Source organism: Mastacembelus armatus, chromosome 13, assembly GCF_900324485.2.
Source record: "Mastacembelus armatus chromosome 13, fMasArm1.2, whole genome shotgun sequence".
Classification (NCBI taxonomy): Eukaryota; Metazoa; Chordata; class Actinopteri; order Synbranchiformes; family Mastacembelidae; genus Mastacembelus; species Mastacembelus armatus.
Window position 1 is genome coordinate 9,466,924 of NC_046645.1, and position 14,400 is coordinate 9,481,323.

General features: G+C 41.2%; 1 protein-coding gene across 3 annotated transcripts in view; it reads right to left on the bottom strand.

Annotated features, from left to right (window-relative positions):
• The window catches only part of rsrc1 (arginine/serine-rich coiled-coil 1), a 102,963-nt gene that overhangs the window by 17,667 nt on the left and 70,896 nt on the right, over positions 1-14,400 (bottom strand). For all 3 annotated transcript variants that reach the window (XM_026329462.1, XM_026329452.1, XM_026329469.1), the window contains exon 7: positions 3,192-3,263. In XM_026329462.1, the coding sequence (XP_026185247.1) occupies positions 3,192-3,263 (72 nt within the window). The remainder of the gene's footprint in view (positions 1-3,191; positions 3,264-14,400) is intronic.

Here is a 14,400-nt window from a genome sequence, read left to right on the forward strand (position 1 = left end):
CAACTCATTTTTTTATTCCCCAAACATGGATGAAATCCTTCCACTGCTCCACACACTGAAATGAACAGAGAAGCATGGAAACCCTAAATGACGAGCTGAGGCCCCGTAAACAAATCTGACCGCAGAGTATGCAAGATGCACTGCAAAATCAGACGCCCACACGCAAAGCACGGCTACACACTAAGGCTGACCTTTGACCAGAGTTAGTTCAACTGATCTGTGCATTGTGATGGTGGAAACAGCACACATTAAGCTTAAATACTTCGGAGGTTTTGTGGATTGGTTTCACCCTTTTCTTTCATTTTTTAAAAATTATTAATTAAAATTCTAAAATTGTTAATCTTTTATGAGGCTGATGAATTTAATGCAGCTGATTTATCAAGATGATCTGAAGATATTCCAATGGCATTTAAATTCATTGGCCTATAGTATCAACACTACATAATAAACAACAATATATAATAAAAAATATACTATTAGGTCTTTATATGATGTAAAATCTATTAAAATGGCCAGAATAGATATTTGTTTCAAACTAGACAATTAATGGTTTAGTTTAATAAAAAATTAATCATTTTTGCTTACAACCCCTTTTGCTTACAAAGTATAATATTAAACAATTTTTTTATTACTGTGCTTGAAAAAAAAAGAAATATAAAATATAAAAATCACAAGGGAAAGAAAGAAATAATAACAGCCATTTTCACTATTTTTGGACCTTTGGACAAAACAACTTGACTTGTCTAATCACATTATATTTGGGCCAGTCCAACATAACATGATGGTTTGTTAACCTATCAGTGTCACTGACAGTACAAAAGAAACTGTTATTCTGGCAGTCAGTTCATCCTGTTATAGATGGACACACTATATTAGCTACAAGCCTCCTAGTTCGCAAACAATACCTCTCCGCTTTAATAGTCTAAACAAGGCATGCAACTAACAAAGGAATCATCCTCCCCTCACATTCTCATACCCTTTCATATCACATGTTTCCTTATTCAACCAATAGCATCATCTGGTTGCCCTTAACCAGAGAGCCAAACACTCCTTTTAAGTGGAGACTACTTTGTTAACTGATGACCACAGGGCCAGTTATTGATCCTCCTCTTTCTCTATCTCAGTAAATCCTTCTTATAAAAAAAACCCCCTCTCTGTTCACAGAGTTTTGCACTGTGCAGCCACAGTTCGCTACAATAATAGCGTGCAAATCATAGAATCCACATGAATCAGATCTCGGTGGTTTCGATTAGGGCTAAACTAACTCAAACACATTGCCAGTCTAGGATGTGAATCTATTTATGAACGAGGAGTGTAGGTGGTAGTGTTCTTCACTTCTCCCCTCTGTTCTCTTTAAAGGTTTCCAGTTGGTTTAAAGGTTCAAGTATAAACTTTCTAGTTGTGTTGACCTCTAAGAAGGCCTGCAGGGAATAAGAAGACTCCTGGTGATCTGCTGTTTAGCAGCAGCAGTGCCCCACCTCCTCCATTTTAGATGTGCTGAGAGGAAGGGGTAGAAGATGATGAGCTGCCTGACTCTGTTTTTTGTGTACATTTATGTATTTGTCACGATGTTCTCAGTTTTTCTCACTAGCAATGCAAAAGGCAAGTCATTAGGGGACTTTGTCAAGCCTCACTCTAAAATCACTTCATGCGTCCCAGTGAAAGATATAAAATGATTGTCCTTGAAGGCAGCATCTGCACAGCATGCAGTACTGCTCAATCACAGCGAACAACATATTTCACAAAGAATGCACATCTGTAAGGCTCTAAGCAAAGGGGAGGACAAGTCAACTGATTCCAAAAAGAGACAACAATGCAGTAGGAACTTTGCTTAAGAAAGCTATTTGACAGGGAGCCTTGCTCTGTTGCCACAAGTAAGGCACTTAGTCACCACTTTGGCAATGCTTCTACACAGAGAAGAGAGAAGCAGGAGAAAGGAAAGGATACGAAAAATATAGAGAAAAGGTCAGGAGAGAGGTGGAAATGGCTGATGAGGACAAATGGAGGTGGGAAGAAAGAGAGAAATAGTATGTGAGACAGAAAGTAGGAGGAGAAAACAGAAAAAGGAGGTAGGAAGAGACAGAGAGCTAAGACCAAGAAAATGAATAATAATGTAAAAATGGTGGAGAGGTAGACTTTAAGAAAACAATGCGCAATAGAGAAAAGGAGGCAATAAATTCCTCCCAGAACTGTGGGACCAAAGCAAGAGTCCAGGGCTAATTAGTTTCTGATGGCTGGAGTTTCATTTGGCTGAAAGGTCAGTTCACTTTAAAGGTCATGGTGACATGCTTGCTCCATGCAAACACAAAAAAATTACACAAAATGACAAGAAAGAGAGTACAACTATAAAAAAAAAAAAAAATCTACATTAGAACAAATTGTGCTACTTCACATAACAGTGTGTGCATGTACATGCACATACACAGTGCAGTTAATAACAGCACATTTGATATTCTCATTTATATAACGCTCTGGTCAGGGATACTCTATCTCAGGACTTTTATTAATTCCAGCATATCCAGTGCAAATTACCCTTGACTTTATTTGAATGTGTATCAAGATAATCTTTCTGTGTGTGTCTGTGTGTGTGTTTGCACGTGCTATGTTCAGGGGTTCAGGTTGGCAGGATAAATTTACTGCCTGCAATGCTAAGCACATCTCGGGTTTACACTTCTACTACGCATATGTGCATTACAGCTGTCTCTATAAAAACCAAAGTAGGAATGTAATCAGCATCTCAGAGTTGATGTTTTGCATAGCAGAATGTATGGACTGCCTCATATAAGACACAGGAACCTACTATAATTTCAAAACTAACGCACACTCATTGGCTCAGATTCACAATGCTGCTTAACAGCACAATGAACACGTTTGCCTTTTATTTTTATCAGACAAACATGCTCCAGCTGATTCAAGACAGTAAAAACAGTTGTGCAGCAGATGTTTTACTGCCTAAAAACATCCTTGTATTTGGTGATCACACTCCTGAAAGGCTAATTAATGAAGAACATAATATAAAACAGAGCTAATTAGATGTTCAGTCAAAACTTTAATATTGTGATTCTATGAAATTCGATGGCTCACTCTTTGCTTGGTCGGGTATGTCCATATGCCACCTATGACAACACACACACGCACACACAGACACACACAGACACACACACACAGACGCACACACACACATCACTTACCTTCCTCTAGTTTCTTCCGGGCTTCCTCCTCTTTCTTAGCTACTTTGGCCTTCAGCACTTCATCTGTCTTGGCTGAAAAGAAACAGAACATTAATTGGAGCAAATCACACAATGATTTTATTATAGGACATATTCATATACTACTGTTAAGATTATTTGAGCCATTAAGAAGCAACTATTATTTTATTACTCATGATAGAGGTTTATATACATATTAAAAATAGATTGAAAACAAATGTATTAATATAAGCCTTTTTTTTTTAAATTTAAATTTGATTATCCCATTTTCAAAAACACATACGTGTAAGCACAAGACAAAGTTATTTCAGAGGAAGATACTGTGTTTTGAAACAAACTGATAATCACAGAGAACTCAAAAAATTACTAGAGGCCACATCACTGGATCAACAGTTAGCGTACAAATCAATAAAAATATGAATCACGCTGCCTTCTCATATCCCTACCCTGCTCCGCTTTTCCTTCATACCCCTGCAAAAGTCAGCATGTCTTCCTGAGAGGTGTTTATCGTCTCGGCATAATGAAAAGCTTAAAAGAAAGTGAGGCAGCGGGAATAAACACTCGTCAGGGCATTTTAAGCATCTCTCATCATGAACAGCGTTGTCTCGGCTCCCTTCTCCTCCGCCTTTCCCCTTGAATAATCAAGATGTTAAGCCACATTAAAAAATATAATGCCGTGTATGGCAGGACTATCAATACTGCCTCTAAATTAATTACATTTCCGTTGCGACGCATCATTTATTTCGCAGCGTTAGGGCCTCAGTGGAGCCATTCGCCTTTATTGCTATCTCACTTGGTTGATGAGTGAGCTATGTAAAATTGAGTCTCCAATATCATTACACTTAATGAGTTTAAACTTTAAAAAAAAAAAAAAAAAAAAGGAGGGTGAGAGAGAAACAGAAGAAAAGCGATCAGACAAGAGAGAAGGAAAGGAAGAAAATGAGAGAGAGAGTTTCGGGGAAGTTAATACAATATAAGAGTGGGTGTAAATGTTTGTGAATGCTTACAGAATGTTTGTGTTAGGGCACAATTGTGGGTGTCCAAATGTGGTTTATTCTACCATTTGAGATGACTGCAACTGCATGTGTGTTTTAAGTGCACTCCTGGTTTGTGTGTGTGTGTATATTGCATAAAAAGACAACATGTACATATCTGTGTGTCTTTGGATGCAAGAGGCCATGGGTTGCAGTAGACTCTGTGACTGCACTGCTGTTTTTGTTCAGTAATTAGTGTAGACAAAAAACCTGTCACACCGCTGTTACGGCTGCTTAAGTTTGGAGGTTCCGCATCTTTACTAACAATGACTCTACAAGGATGATTGAACCCTGCTCTAGCTCCCTCAGCTATGTATGTGTTGTGCATGAGCGTTTATGTGTGTGGGGGGGGGGCATGCCCAGCCAACCCTGCAGCAGCCAATCTATTCTCTTAGTTAGTACATTTGTGTGTGTATGAGGGTGAACAGGCTGCGCCATCGTGAATATCTTCACAACAACATTCAAGAGTTTTCTTGTTTGTATGCACAGATGTGTATTTGAGAGAGTACACCTGTGCGTGTGTTTTTTTGTGTTCTCAGTTCCCTCTTTGCTTAGGGCTACTGAGAAGCATGAGGAGATAGAGCGCTACTGGTGGTATGATGGAGCGGGAGGGAGATGGGAGAATAGAGGGAAAAAATGGAAAGGGAGATGAGGAGAAAGATGGGGGTCATGTAAAAAAAAAAAGAAGAAAAAACTGACAGTGAGGCAAACATACAAACAAGCAGAAATAAGACAAAAAGGCTTTGCGCCTGTGTGCACACAACACACAACATGAATATGTCACCTCTTTTTGTTTGCATGTTTATCCTCCACCTCTATCCCTTCATCCCTCCCCCAAACAGGTCCTCTTATCCTCTCACTCTCTCCTCCTGTTTTGCCCTCTCCCACCCCTCCCCGTTTTTATGCTTTCTCTTCCTTCTCTTGCTCATCTCTCCAGTACACTGTGCCTGGGGGCGATAGCAGCAAATCAAACTGTTTATCCATCTCTCATCAGTGTGCTGCCTCACGGGGCTCCTGCCCCCTCAAAACAATGAAAGTAGGCCTGAGCGCTGAGCCAGGGATACGATTTAATTAGATCAATAAGGAGCTCTGCTTTACAAAAAGATAAACTACAAAAAATACATTACAGCAACACACTTTGCTACACTATCATGAAAAGCCTGTTATACAACATTATCGTTGTAAAAAGCATGTAACAAGAACCGCGCCTCACAACTGAGTTCATCCAGAAACACAGGCATGTCTGTGTGCAGAGGCCTCTTATTGGAAGTATATTTCTTGGCAACTTAGTGACTCCAGTTCATCGTAGGATAATTTTGTGATGGACTTTTATTAAAGGGGTAATAAACGGGAGGGTGTTGGGAAGAGAAGAGGCCTTTCACTTCATTTAGACTTCGTTCAGTCTTGGCTGCAGGGGTGGAGGGAAAGAGGAGCGATGGTAGCGGGCAGGGGCGGAGAGTGTCAGTGAAATCACATTGTGATTATGAGTGTAATTGCAGCTCTGGGGCCCAGGGGCCATGTAACTCTGATGGTGCTAGAAGATGTTTTATGCACAGCAACAGAGAGGAAGAAAGTGAGAAAGAGAGAAACGGGAAGAGTGGGAGGGAGAGGCAGGCTGCCAGGATATTTGCAATTGTTTCTTTTTTTTTTGAAGAAGAAGAATCTCCTCTTCTATCTCTTCTCTCCTCCCTTCTTTTTCTCCTTTCTTCTCCTCCACCCCCAAACATCCTCCTTCGCTCCTGTTCTCTTCTCTCCTCCTCTCCTGTCCTCCTCCGTTGGCAGGATTAGCTGGGTCTCGTTAGAGGGGAAATGTAATAATGCTCCCACCAGGTGGAATCGGGCCCGCTCCATTATCAGCCAGGAGATGGATGGGCCTTGTAGGGCCGGCGGGGGCCATGCGCGCACGCAATTTAGATTCAATAAACTGGCAAAGCAAGACCCCCAATCTGATTTATCTCTTACACGCCGCCAATGCTTGCTGCTACGATGCTGATTCCCTATTACCGCTCAGAGAAGGACTATTCATTGGATGTAAGGAACGGCAGTCAGAGAGGCTTGTAGGGCCCCCGGGACGGCAGCAAAACAGATACAGCAGAGGGTTAATACGTTTACACACAGATAAGCAATTAAATCTAAGGCTGAGGTGAGTTATAGAGTTATTAAGGAGGGACTGGGAGGGGGGGGGGGGGCAGACAGTGAGAAAAAGAAGGAGAGAGAGATGTTATTCAACACTAAACTCTGCTAGCATGGGCCTTAGGCCGGTTACACCACAGTAAGTATTAGAAGTGAGAAAGGCTATCAGTTCGTGAACAGAGAACTACAGAAGGGCAGTCTGCCCACGTTTTTCAATAAACTCAATAAAACACTAGTATGCAAGACAGCATTGAGGTCAGCACAACAGCTATCCACTTGGTCTGTGTGTGTTTGTGTGAGTTTATCTATGCAAGAGTCTTCATGGAAGTGGGTATGTGTTGGCGTAATCAGTGTATTCATATCAATGTATACCTCATTGAGCATGCAGAGACATTTAACTCTGTGTTTGTGTATGTGTGTGTGTGAGAGAGCTGTAGTGGTGCTAGCGGTGCTGGTAGTGGTGGGTGTCATCCTGTCCAGCCGCCAATCAACGTGAATCTGAATGTCAGCAGGAGAGGAGGCGTGATAAATCAGCTTCGCACCCAACGACAAACAGAATATTAGAGGCAGCGCTGCGCCATTGGAAAAATGTCCCTTCCAATCAGCTGAGCACTTTACAGTGAAGCTCGGCAGCCGGGCCTCCAACCAACGCTGAATACCAGACAGATAAGACAATAAATAAATAAATTAATAAATAAAAGACAGACGGGCAGAGAGACAGACAAACAGACATGTAGGCACAGTGACGAATACCAGCACTGACAAGCAGAAAGACGAGACAAAGAAACATACGAACACAATGGGGCAGGTACACACACTAACTGATATACACCAGGGCTGACAGGTAAGGAGGCAAGACAGACAGACGAACCTGCAGGGAAGACCAACTGACAACTGGATAGTTGTGCAGACCGATGCATTGTTGTAATTGCAATATTGCGTCGTATACAAGTGGCATGTTCCCTTGACTCAAGCATGGTCAGGGAAGAGATTTGAAAGAGTTTGGTGTTCTGTAATGTACATTTGACATTCTTCTTCTTCAGCCTCTAATGCAGGATAAATCAGTGCACCAGGTATTGCAATAACGTGTGTAAACAGAAAAGACTGTACTGACTATGAGACACAGGGATACATTGTTAAGTGGTAGAGGCTATGATCACATAATGGTATTGTATGAGATAAATGCGAGATGAAGGTGTACTAATTACATCTACAGTACGTACGGGCTTTGTAAAGAAAACACTAAAAAGTAAGATAAAGGCTTTCTAGTTTCCTAAACAACTGGTCTTATCAAGTTGCGGGACTTCGATGCCATGTCACCTAAACTAATAAAGGTTGTTCATCTGTGCCGGAGAGGCTACCATAAGGTTGATGGAGGATTTGGTGAGAGAAGCAATCAATGGGCTTTTTTCAGCTTCTTTTTGAGTCTTCAGGTGAAAAGACACCAACTCGATTGTATCATATTAACTAGTGTAGAAATCTCCAGCAGGTGTGGAGGGTAAATGGATCACAGGAAGAAGCAACATCCAGAGCAACCACTAGGTGGCACAGCACACAGACAACACAAGTGGGACGGTTCAGCCTGCCTTTGCTTTTATATCTGTGTGTGTGTGTGTGTGTGTGTGTTCATACAGGACCCTTTATCAAATCCAACTCATCTAGACCTTGTTGCTGTAAAGTACAATTTCAAAGGGGACACATCACAAATGTACCTGCATCCTGATTGGAGGACCAGACATGTATGTATAGAACATGATGTAATTCAAGTACTTAAGAGAAGAATACATAAACCCATTCAAGGCTGTGCCTGTAGCTTGTGTTGGGCATGTAGAAACTCTCCTGATATTTAAAAAAATAATAATTGTAATCCCTTTACAAATGTGCTGTACATGAATCAGTGTGTTTCAGTCAAAACCATGATTGTTCAACTGTGTATAAATTATGGAGTGAATTTCTTCGGCCAGTAAAAAAGCAGAGCTGAACCTGAATGATCCTTATTGCAGGCTGCCCTCCGCCTATGTCATCGGGATGATTTAACACCCATGAAATATTTACAAACTAAACAATTAGAGAGAGATATCTTACAAAATCAATCAATTATTCATTGCCAATTGTCTGAAAAGCTTTTTTTGTTTCACAGCTATATTCTGATGCTGGGTGGTGCATCATTAGGGCTCATAGTTCTGTAGCCTCATGGCTGTTTGCCTGTAAGGAGCCAGATGCAAGATGCCCGTACTTCATGCTGACTCTGTTGTAGCACATGAGACAGATGAAAACCATGACATGCTAATTACTGAAGTCAGTGGGACAATTAGGGTCATTCATCTCAATGTGTGCAGAAATAAGACTTTCTGTACTGACACCCACAGCGTAAGAGCCAACATCTAAAACTCGAGCGCCTTGCTTACGCAACATTTGTTCTATTAATTTTTAAAACAAGCTCTTAACTCTAGACACCTGGGCTCCACGTTTATATTTTCCATTTCGGTAATCATGCTGAGATTGCATCTGTCAAACTGAAAGAGGTGAGGAATTAAGAAGAGATTTATCTAAAGCACAAACATGAGGTAACTCAGTCCAGAGTTCATTTTCTCTGCGTAAGTGCAAACACAAACTCATACAATTCAAATTCATATTGTACTTACTGGAGATTGGATGTCTTCCAGTCCATTTCTATAGATACAGTATAGCGTTTCAAGGCAGAAACATATTTTTGCACATGCAAACATTTTTGTATTTGACTGGTATTCAAATGGTGGCCTTTAGACTGAAAAATCTCAAAAGAAAATGAAAAAGTCATGGATATAATAGATATTTGTGGAGGTTTTTAGGGCCACAACAATGTGATTCATATCACTGAACTCAAGTACTCAAGTACTGCTACCCCTACAGGTGAATGCATGAATAACATTATGAATTACCTTGTTCTACCTTAAAAGTCTGGCTCTTAATCTTAAGTAACACATTTTCAGACAGTTTTAAGTGTGAGTGAATAACAAGGAAGATCAATACAATTCACCTCAGCCCCATTTCCTAAACCCCACTGTGCCAGACTACACTCAACCCCTAACAACACACAGGGTCACTCTAAGACACAGGTCTTATTTCCGTTCGGTAAAACGTTGCACACAAGGTCTGGGGTTGAGTGGGCCAAGTAAGTAAGCAGCTGAGCAATGAGGTATTCGCAATGCATGTGGGTGGTTTGGGCCCCGATCCACAACCTGCCCTTCAGACCCAAGGGCGATAGTGTATCCCATGACTCTGCAGCTGCACCAGTGCATACGGAGAGATGTGGGCCCTGGACCCTGGGCCAGAGAGGAGATTTGCTGAAGACAGGGAGAAGCAGAGGCCTTAAGCAGTCAGGGAGATCACAAGAGGGAGATTACTCTGAGGACCATGCTGTACCACAGGCTGTGCGCACACATAAGCACACCTGAAGAATACACACGTCCACATACTCAGTTAAGGCTTACAAGCACCTCACACACACACAAATGCGAAATACACAAGCCTAAAGGGGAAAACTAACAACGGCTGGTCCATCACGTAGGTCAAACAAAGTTCAACTTCCAAATCTCACTATAGAACTTTCATATGTAAATCAAAAATTATCTTTCCTTTTAGGTCTTAAAGATATTAAAACATTACATCTCTTGATGTATTTGCATAAGCTATTTTCCTGCCTTTTAGACAAAAAACAGAAGTTCTATCATGAGAACTTCACTGGAGTGCACAGATGAGTGCATAACACAGGTCTTGAGAGGGCAATCAGACCAAATCCATAATGCAGAGATCACATGGTGAAATATTAAGTATCATGAGGTCTCTGAATGACATTTCACCTCCACTTCAACTTTATCCTGTCTCCACATGCCACTGTCCCTTTCTTATGCCTCTCAGTTTTTTCTTTTATCTCCTTTATGTTCCTCTTTTTCACAACCTCTTCCTCTTTAAATACTCACTTTTTTCTTTACATTATTTTTATTATCAAACTTTTTCACATGGGTCGTCGTCAGAAATATTTTGTCTGATGCTACAAATATGTTCGGTGTTCACACAAAAAACCTTTAACCATGTGCTTAGACTGGTGGTAACTTACTGTGTCTCCCCTTGACACTGTTCACAAAACAAAGCCAATTGTTGTAACAATGCAATGTTGTCCAGCGACTATATATTTATCTTATGCCAAATTTGATGTGCCATGTTCATGTTCCTCATATCAGCAAAGCTCTTCAGCCATATAAAGAGATGACAGACAAAAATGGGATGGCAGCTTTTACTACATATTAGAGCAAAAGGGGAGCAGACTAACTGAAGCCAAAAGAAATACTGAAACGGAACATAAGCTCAAACGTGCACCCTTCAAATGGCCTTTGCTACACCAAACCACTGCCACCGGGTCTGAGATACCTCTACCAGCTGTTGCTCTGCTGTCTGATGATTCTCACTCTGTTGAGCCCTGTCTGACTGCTCATTCAAAAATTAAATCAGCACTGGCCGTTTTGTTTCTGTCAGTGTGAGCGCACAGTTAAGGCACATTTTTGCTTTCCATCATGGGGTGCCAGCAGTCACCTTCTACTGTACAGGAACTGATTTATATTTAAGTCTGGGTCTTACCCAACACTATGTTGGGTAAGTTGTACATATTCGGGCCATTTATTCACATTCCTGAAGTAACAATATTTATGTCCTTTCATTCAAAGTGCAACAATTCTAAGAAAAAATTGAAGAATTTGAATGCAAGAATGCAATTCCTTCAAAATATTCAGTGTTACACAGTTGATCACAATTAATCCCCAAATTAAAAATGAAAAATTCCATATTTTCAAAATATGTTGCTGAAATTTAGTAACTGTAAGCCACACTAAGCATAAAACATCTCCATCTGATCCTGGGTACAATGTGTAATGTCTGTGAAAAAATATACTTGCCTAGTGTGTGTGTTGTGTCTGTTCATTTATTCCAGTATGAATGCACTTGAGTGTGCTGTTGAATGGTGGAGAATAGGCTCTGGCTCCCCTGCTGAAAGCCCGTTGGATGCTATTGTGATGGCACACCATCAGTGTGTGTCTCATGTGTGTGTAGTACTGGTGGTTGGGGTAGTGGGGGTGATGGGACTAAGTCTATTAGGACCCCCAACACATGAAAGGTAAACTGGCGCCGCTAATCGCAGTGCTGACACAAGGAGGTTTAGAAGGGCGGCCACTTAGAAAAGAAAGGCAGGAGAGCCCAGGACCCTGGCAGCGTCAAAAGGGCTCAGCACAACTGACCACATTACAGAACAAACACACACTGCAGAATAGACACGCAAACTTGGTGGTCTCAGCTACTCCCTGCCTGCTCTTTGGTGTGGACTTCAAGGATGGCGAGGGTTTCTGTGCATTTAATACTTTTCCAAAATACTGTATTCATATTCTTTGATATAGATTCATAAACTCTGTAGAGGCATAGCCCAACATTACCAACAAAATATTAAAAATTAAAATGATTTGCAAAGATCTTTGATTTACAGTATTAGAGCTTTTGCTGTGGTACTCCAAATTGAGGTCAGGTGAATTTCATTTTCCTTGAGATATAACTTGATGTGGAGTCCTGAGGCAGCTGTAGAAGGTCTGGAGCCACCCAGACTCTTCCTAGAATTGGCCGCCCAACCAAACTGAGTAACTGGGCAAGTAAGATCTTGGTCAGGGAGGTGATCAAAACCCCAGCGTTCACTGCAACAAAGCTTTGGAAGTGGCTAGACTCAAGCCATATAACTGCTAACTTGGAATATGCTCACTAGTATTTAAAGGAATAAGGAATGTCGCAGGTAGCGAAGGACGAAACAGCTAAACACAGAGAGGTTCTTAAGGAGTACCTGCTCCAAAGTATCTGAACCATCTCTGCTTTGAGGGGTCAAGCCACAGCCCAGTTTGCAACCCTATAGAACATCTGTAGAGGGACCTGAAAGTCACAATTTATGTCCCAGACACATCCCACCAATCTGAAAACTGTGATAATCTGCCCAAATCCGGTTGAATAAAAGTTGTAGAGCCTTACGCAAGAAAATGTAACTGCTGCCAAAGGGCAAAAAGTAATGAATCAGACTTTCACATGCTTATTTTTTTTTCAAATATGCAAACATTTCTAGAAAATATTTTCACATTGGATTATTGGGTGGTGATTGAGGAGTAAAAACATACAATTTTCTTTATTAAAAATTAAATCAACACAATAATTGGTGCAAAAGGTGAAGAGGTCTGAATACTTTCTGAAGCATCTGTATTGAAATTGAAATTGTATTCTATTGCAATTCACGCTGAAATGTATAAGAAATGAAGGAAATCAGAAAGAAAGACTGCATGAGAGTGGGAGAGGTCAAGTTAAGAATGGCACCAGGCAGAGGGGAGATGGGCGAAATAACTCACTTGTAGGAGAAATAGAAGCACAGGGGAGAGAAAGAGCAAAAAAAGATTGGACAAATGACAGCAAGCCCCTGAATGTAGCGCTGTGCACTCCCTTCTCTCTTTCTCATCTCTTAATGCTTATTTTCATCACTTTGCTTAAAATATTGATAATCAATTAGCACTACGTCTGTTTTGCTACAGAATCTGTGTCACGGTCTATCACTCTGTCAAAGCCAATTCGCCGCTCATTCAAAGTTCATTTTTCCTTAGCGGCTCTGTGCCTTTGGAGGAGTCATTACGTGGGGAACATAGCCCGGGGTGCAATCACCTATTCTCTTTCATTACTGGGGAGATGGAGAAGGTGAGAGAGATTATTAGAACTTTGGAATGATCACAAAGCTCCACACCGCCTGTCAGATCCCCCCTACATGTAATTCATCTGGCCTCACTACCTCCCCCTACCCCCTTGCCTTCCCCTCTCCCTCCCCCTCCCTCCCCCCTGCCTCAGCCAGGGGTTTGGCCATAGACATTATTCATGAACATCTGCAGCGCGCTGAATATTCCACAGCCTCCACCGTGATGAAAAGGGAGCTGCCCCTTTGACTTGAAAATTAACATGCCGGCACAGAGATTATGGATGCGCTGTTTTATTCCAAGCCGAGCTGGGCCACGCTGAGACCAGTCGAGCTGATGGCCCGGGCTGGGCTGAGCAAGGCAGAATAAACGAGGCAGGCGCAGAAATTGCTCTTTGTAGTGGTCAGGTGTCTGTTTCACTGGGTAACAGGTTAATAATCAAGTTATTTAATTATTTTATTTCAAAGTAATGAAAGTGACCATGGTGCCAGTGTCACACAGTACTGTCACAGGTACAAACACTCTCAAATTAGAACTATGGTATATTTGCCTTGGTGGTAAACTTCAACATTCTGCAGTCACTCCAGAATCCAGTTTTCAGCTTCATTATCGATAATAAATTATTATTGAAAAATTACAGCAGGTTTTCCATTTACATTTATTTTCATTATTACTTGGACAGCTCTTGTCGATTAACTGATTATTCATTGTCAGAAAATGCTGAAAAATGCATTTTATATATATTTATATATATTCATTTTATATAATTATCTGTCGACGGACTAATAACTAAATAATCACTGGAGCTCTATTTTTCTATTTAAGTCGTCATGAACCTGGAACAACAAAGCTGCTTCCCAGTAAACACCTCATTGTGCTCTCTCACCTCTGTGCATCTTTTTCTTTCGTTCTCTCCTGGGTGTCTCTACATGACAGATCAGCCAGAGAACGGAGAACCTTCCTTTCTCACATCAGGAGCACTGCTGCTGGAGAGAAGCCAAGCATCCTCCCTCCCTGTGTCTGTCAGTCAGCCCTTCTCATGCCCATGTGTGCCATCCCTCACCCAGCCCGTGTCCTTTGACTCCGCTGCTTTTTTAACTGTGATGTGCCGAAACAGTGTGTGTGAAACCTTGCGATAATCATGTGACAACTCGATGTTCAGATCACATTAATTAAGTAAGCATTTTAATTCATGGAAGTGTCTCCCTTATTGAATTGTAGCATTTCAAATCTAGAAAACAATTCTAGATATTATTAATCTGGGTCTTATTTCACTAGTTGATG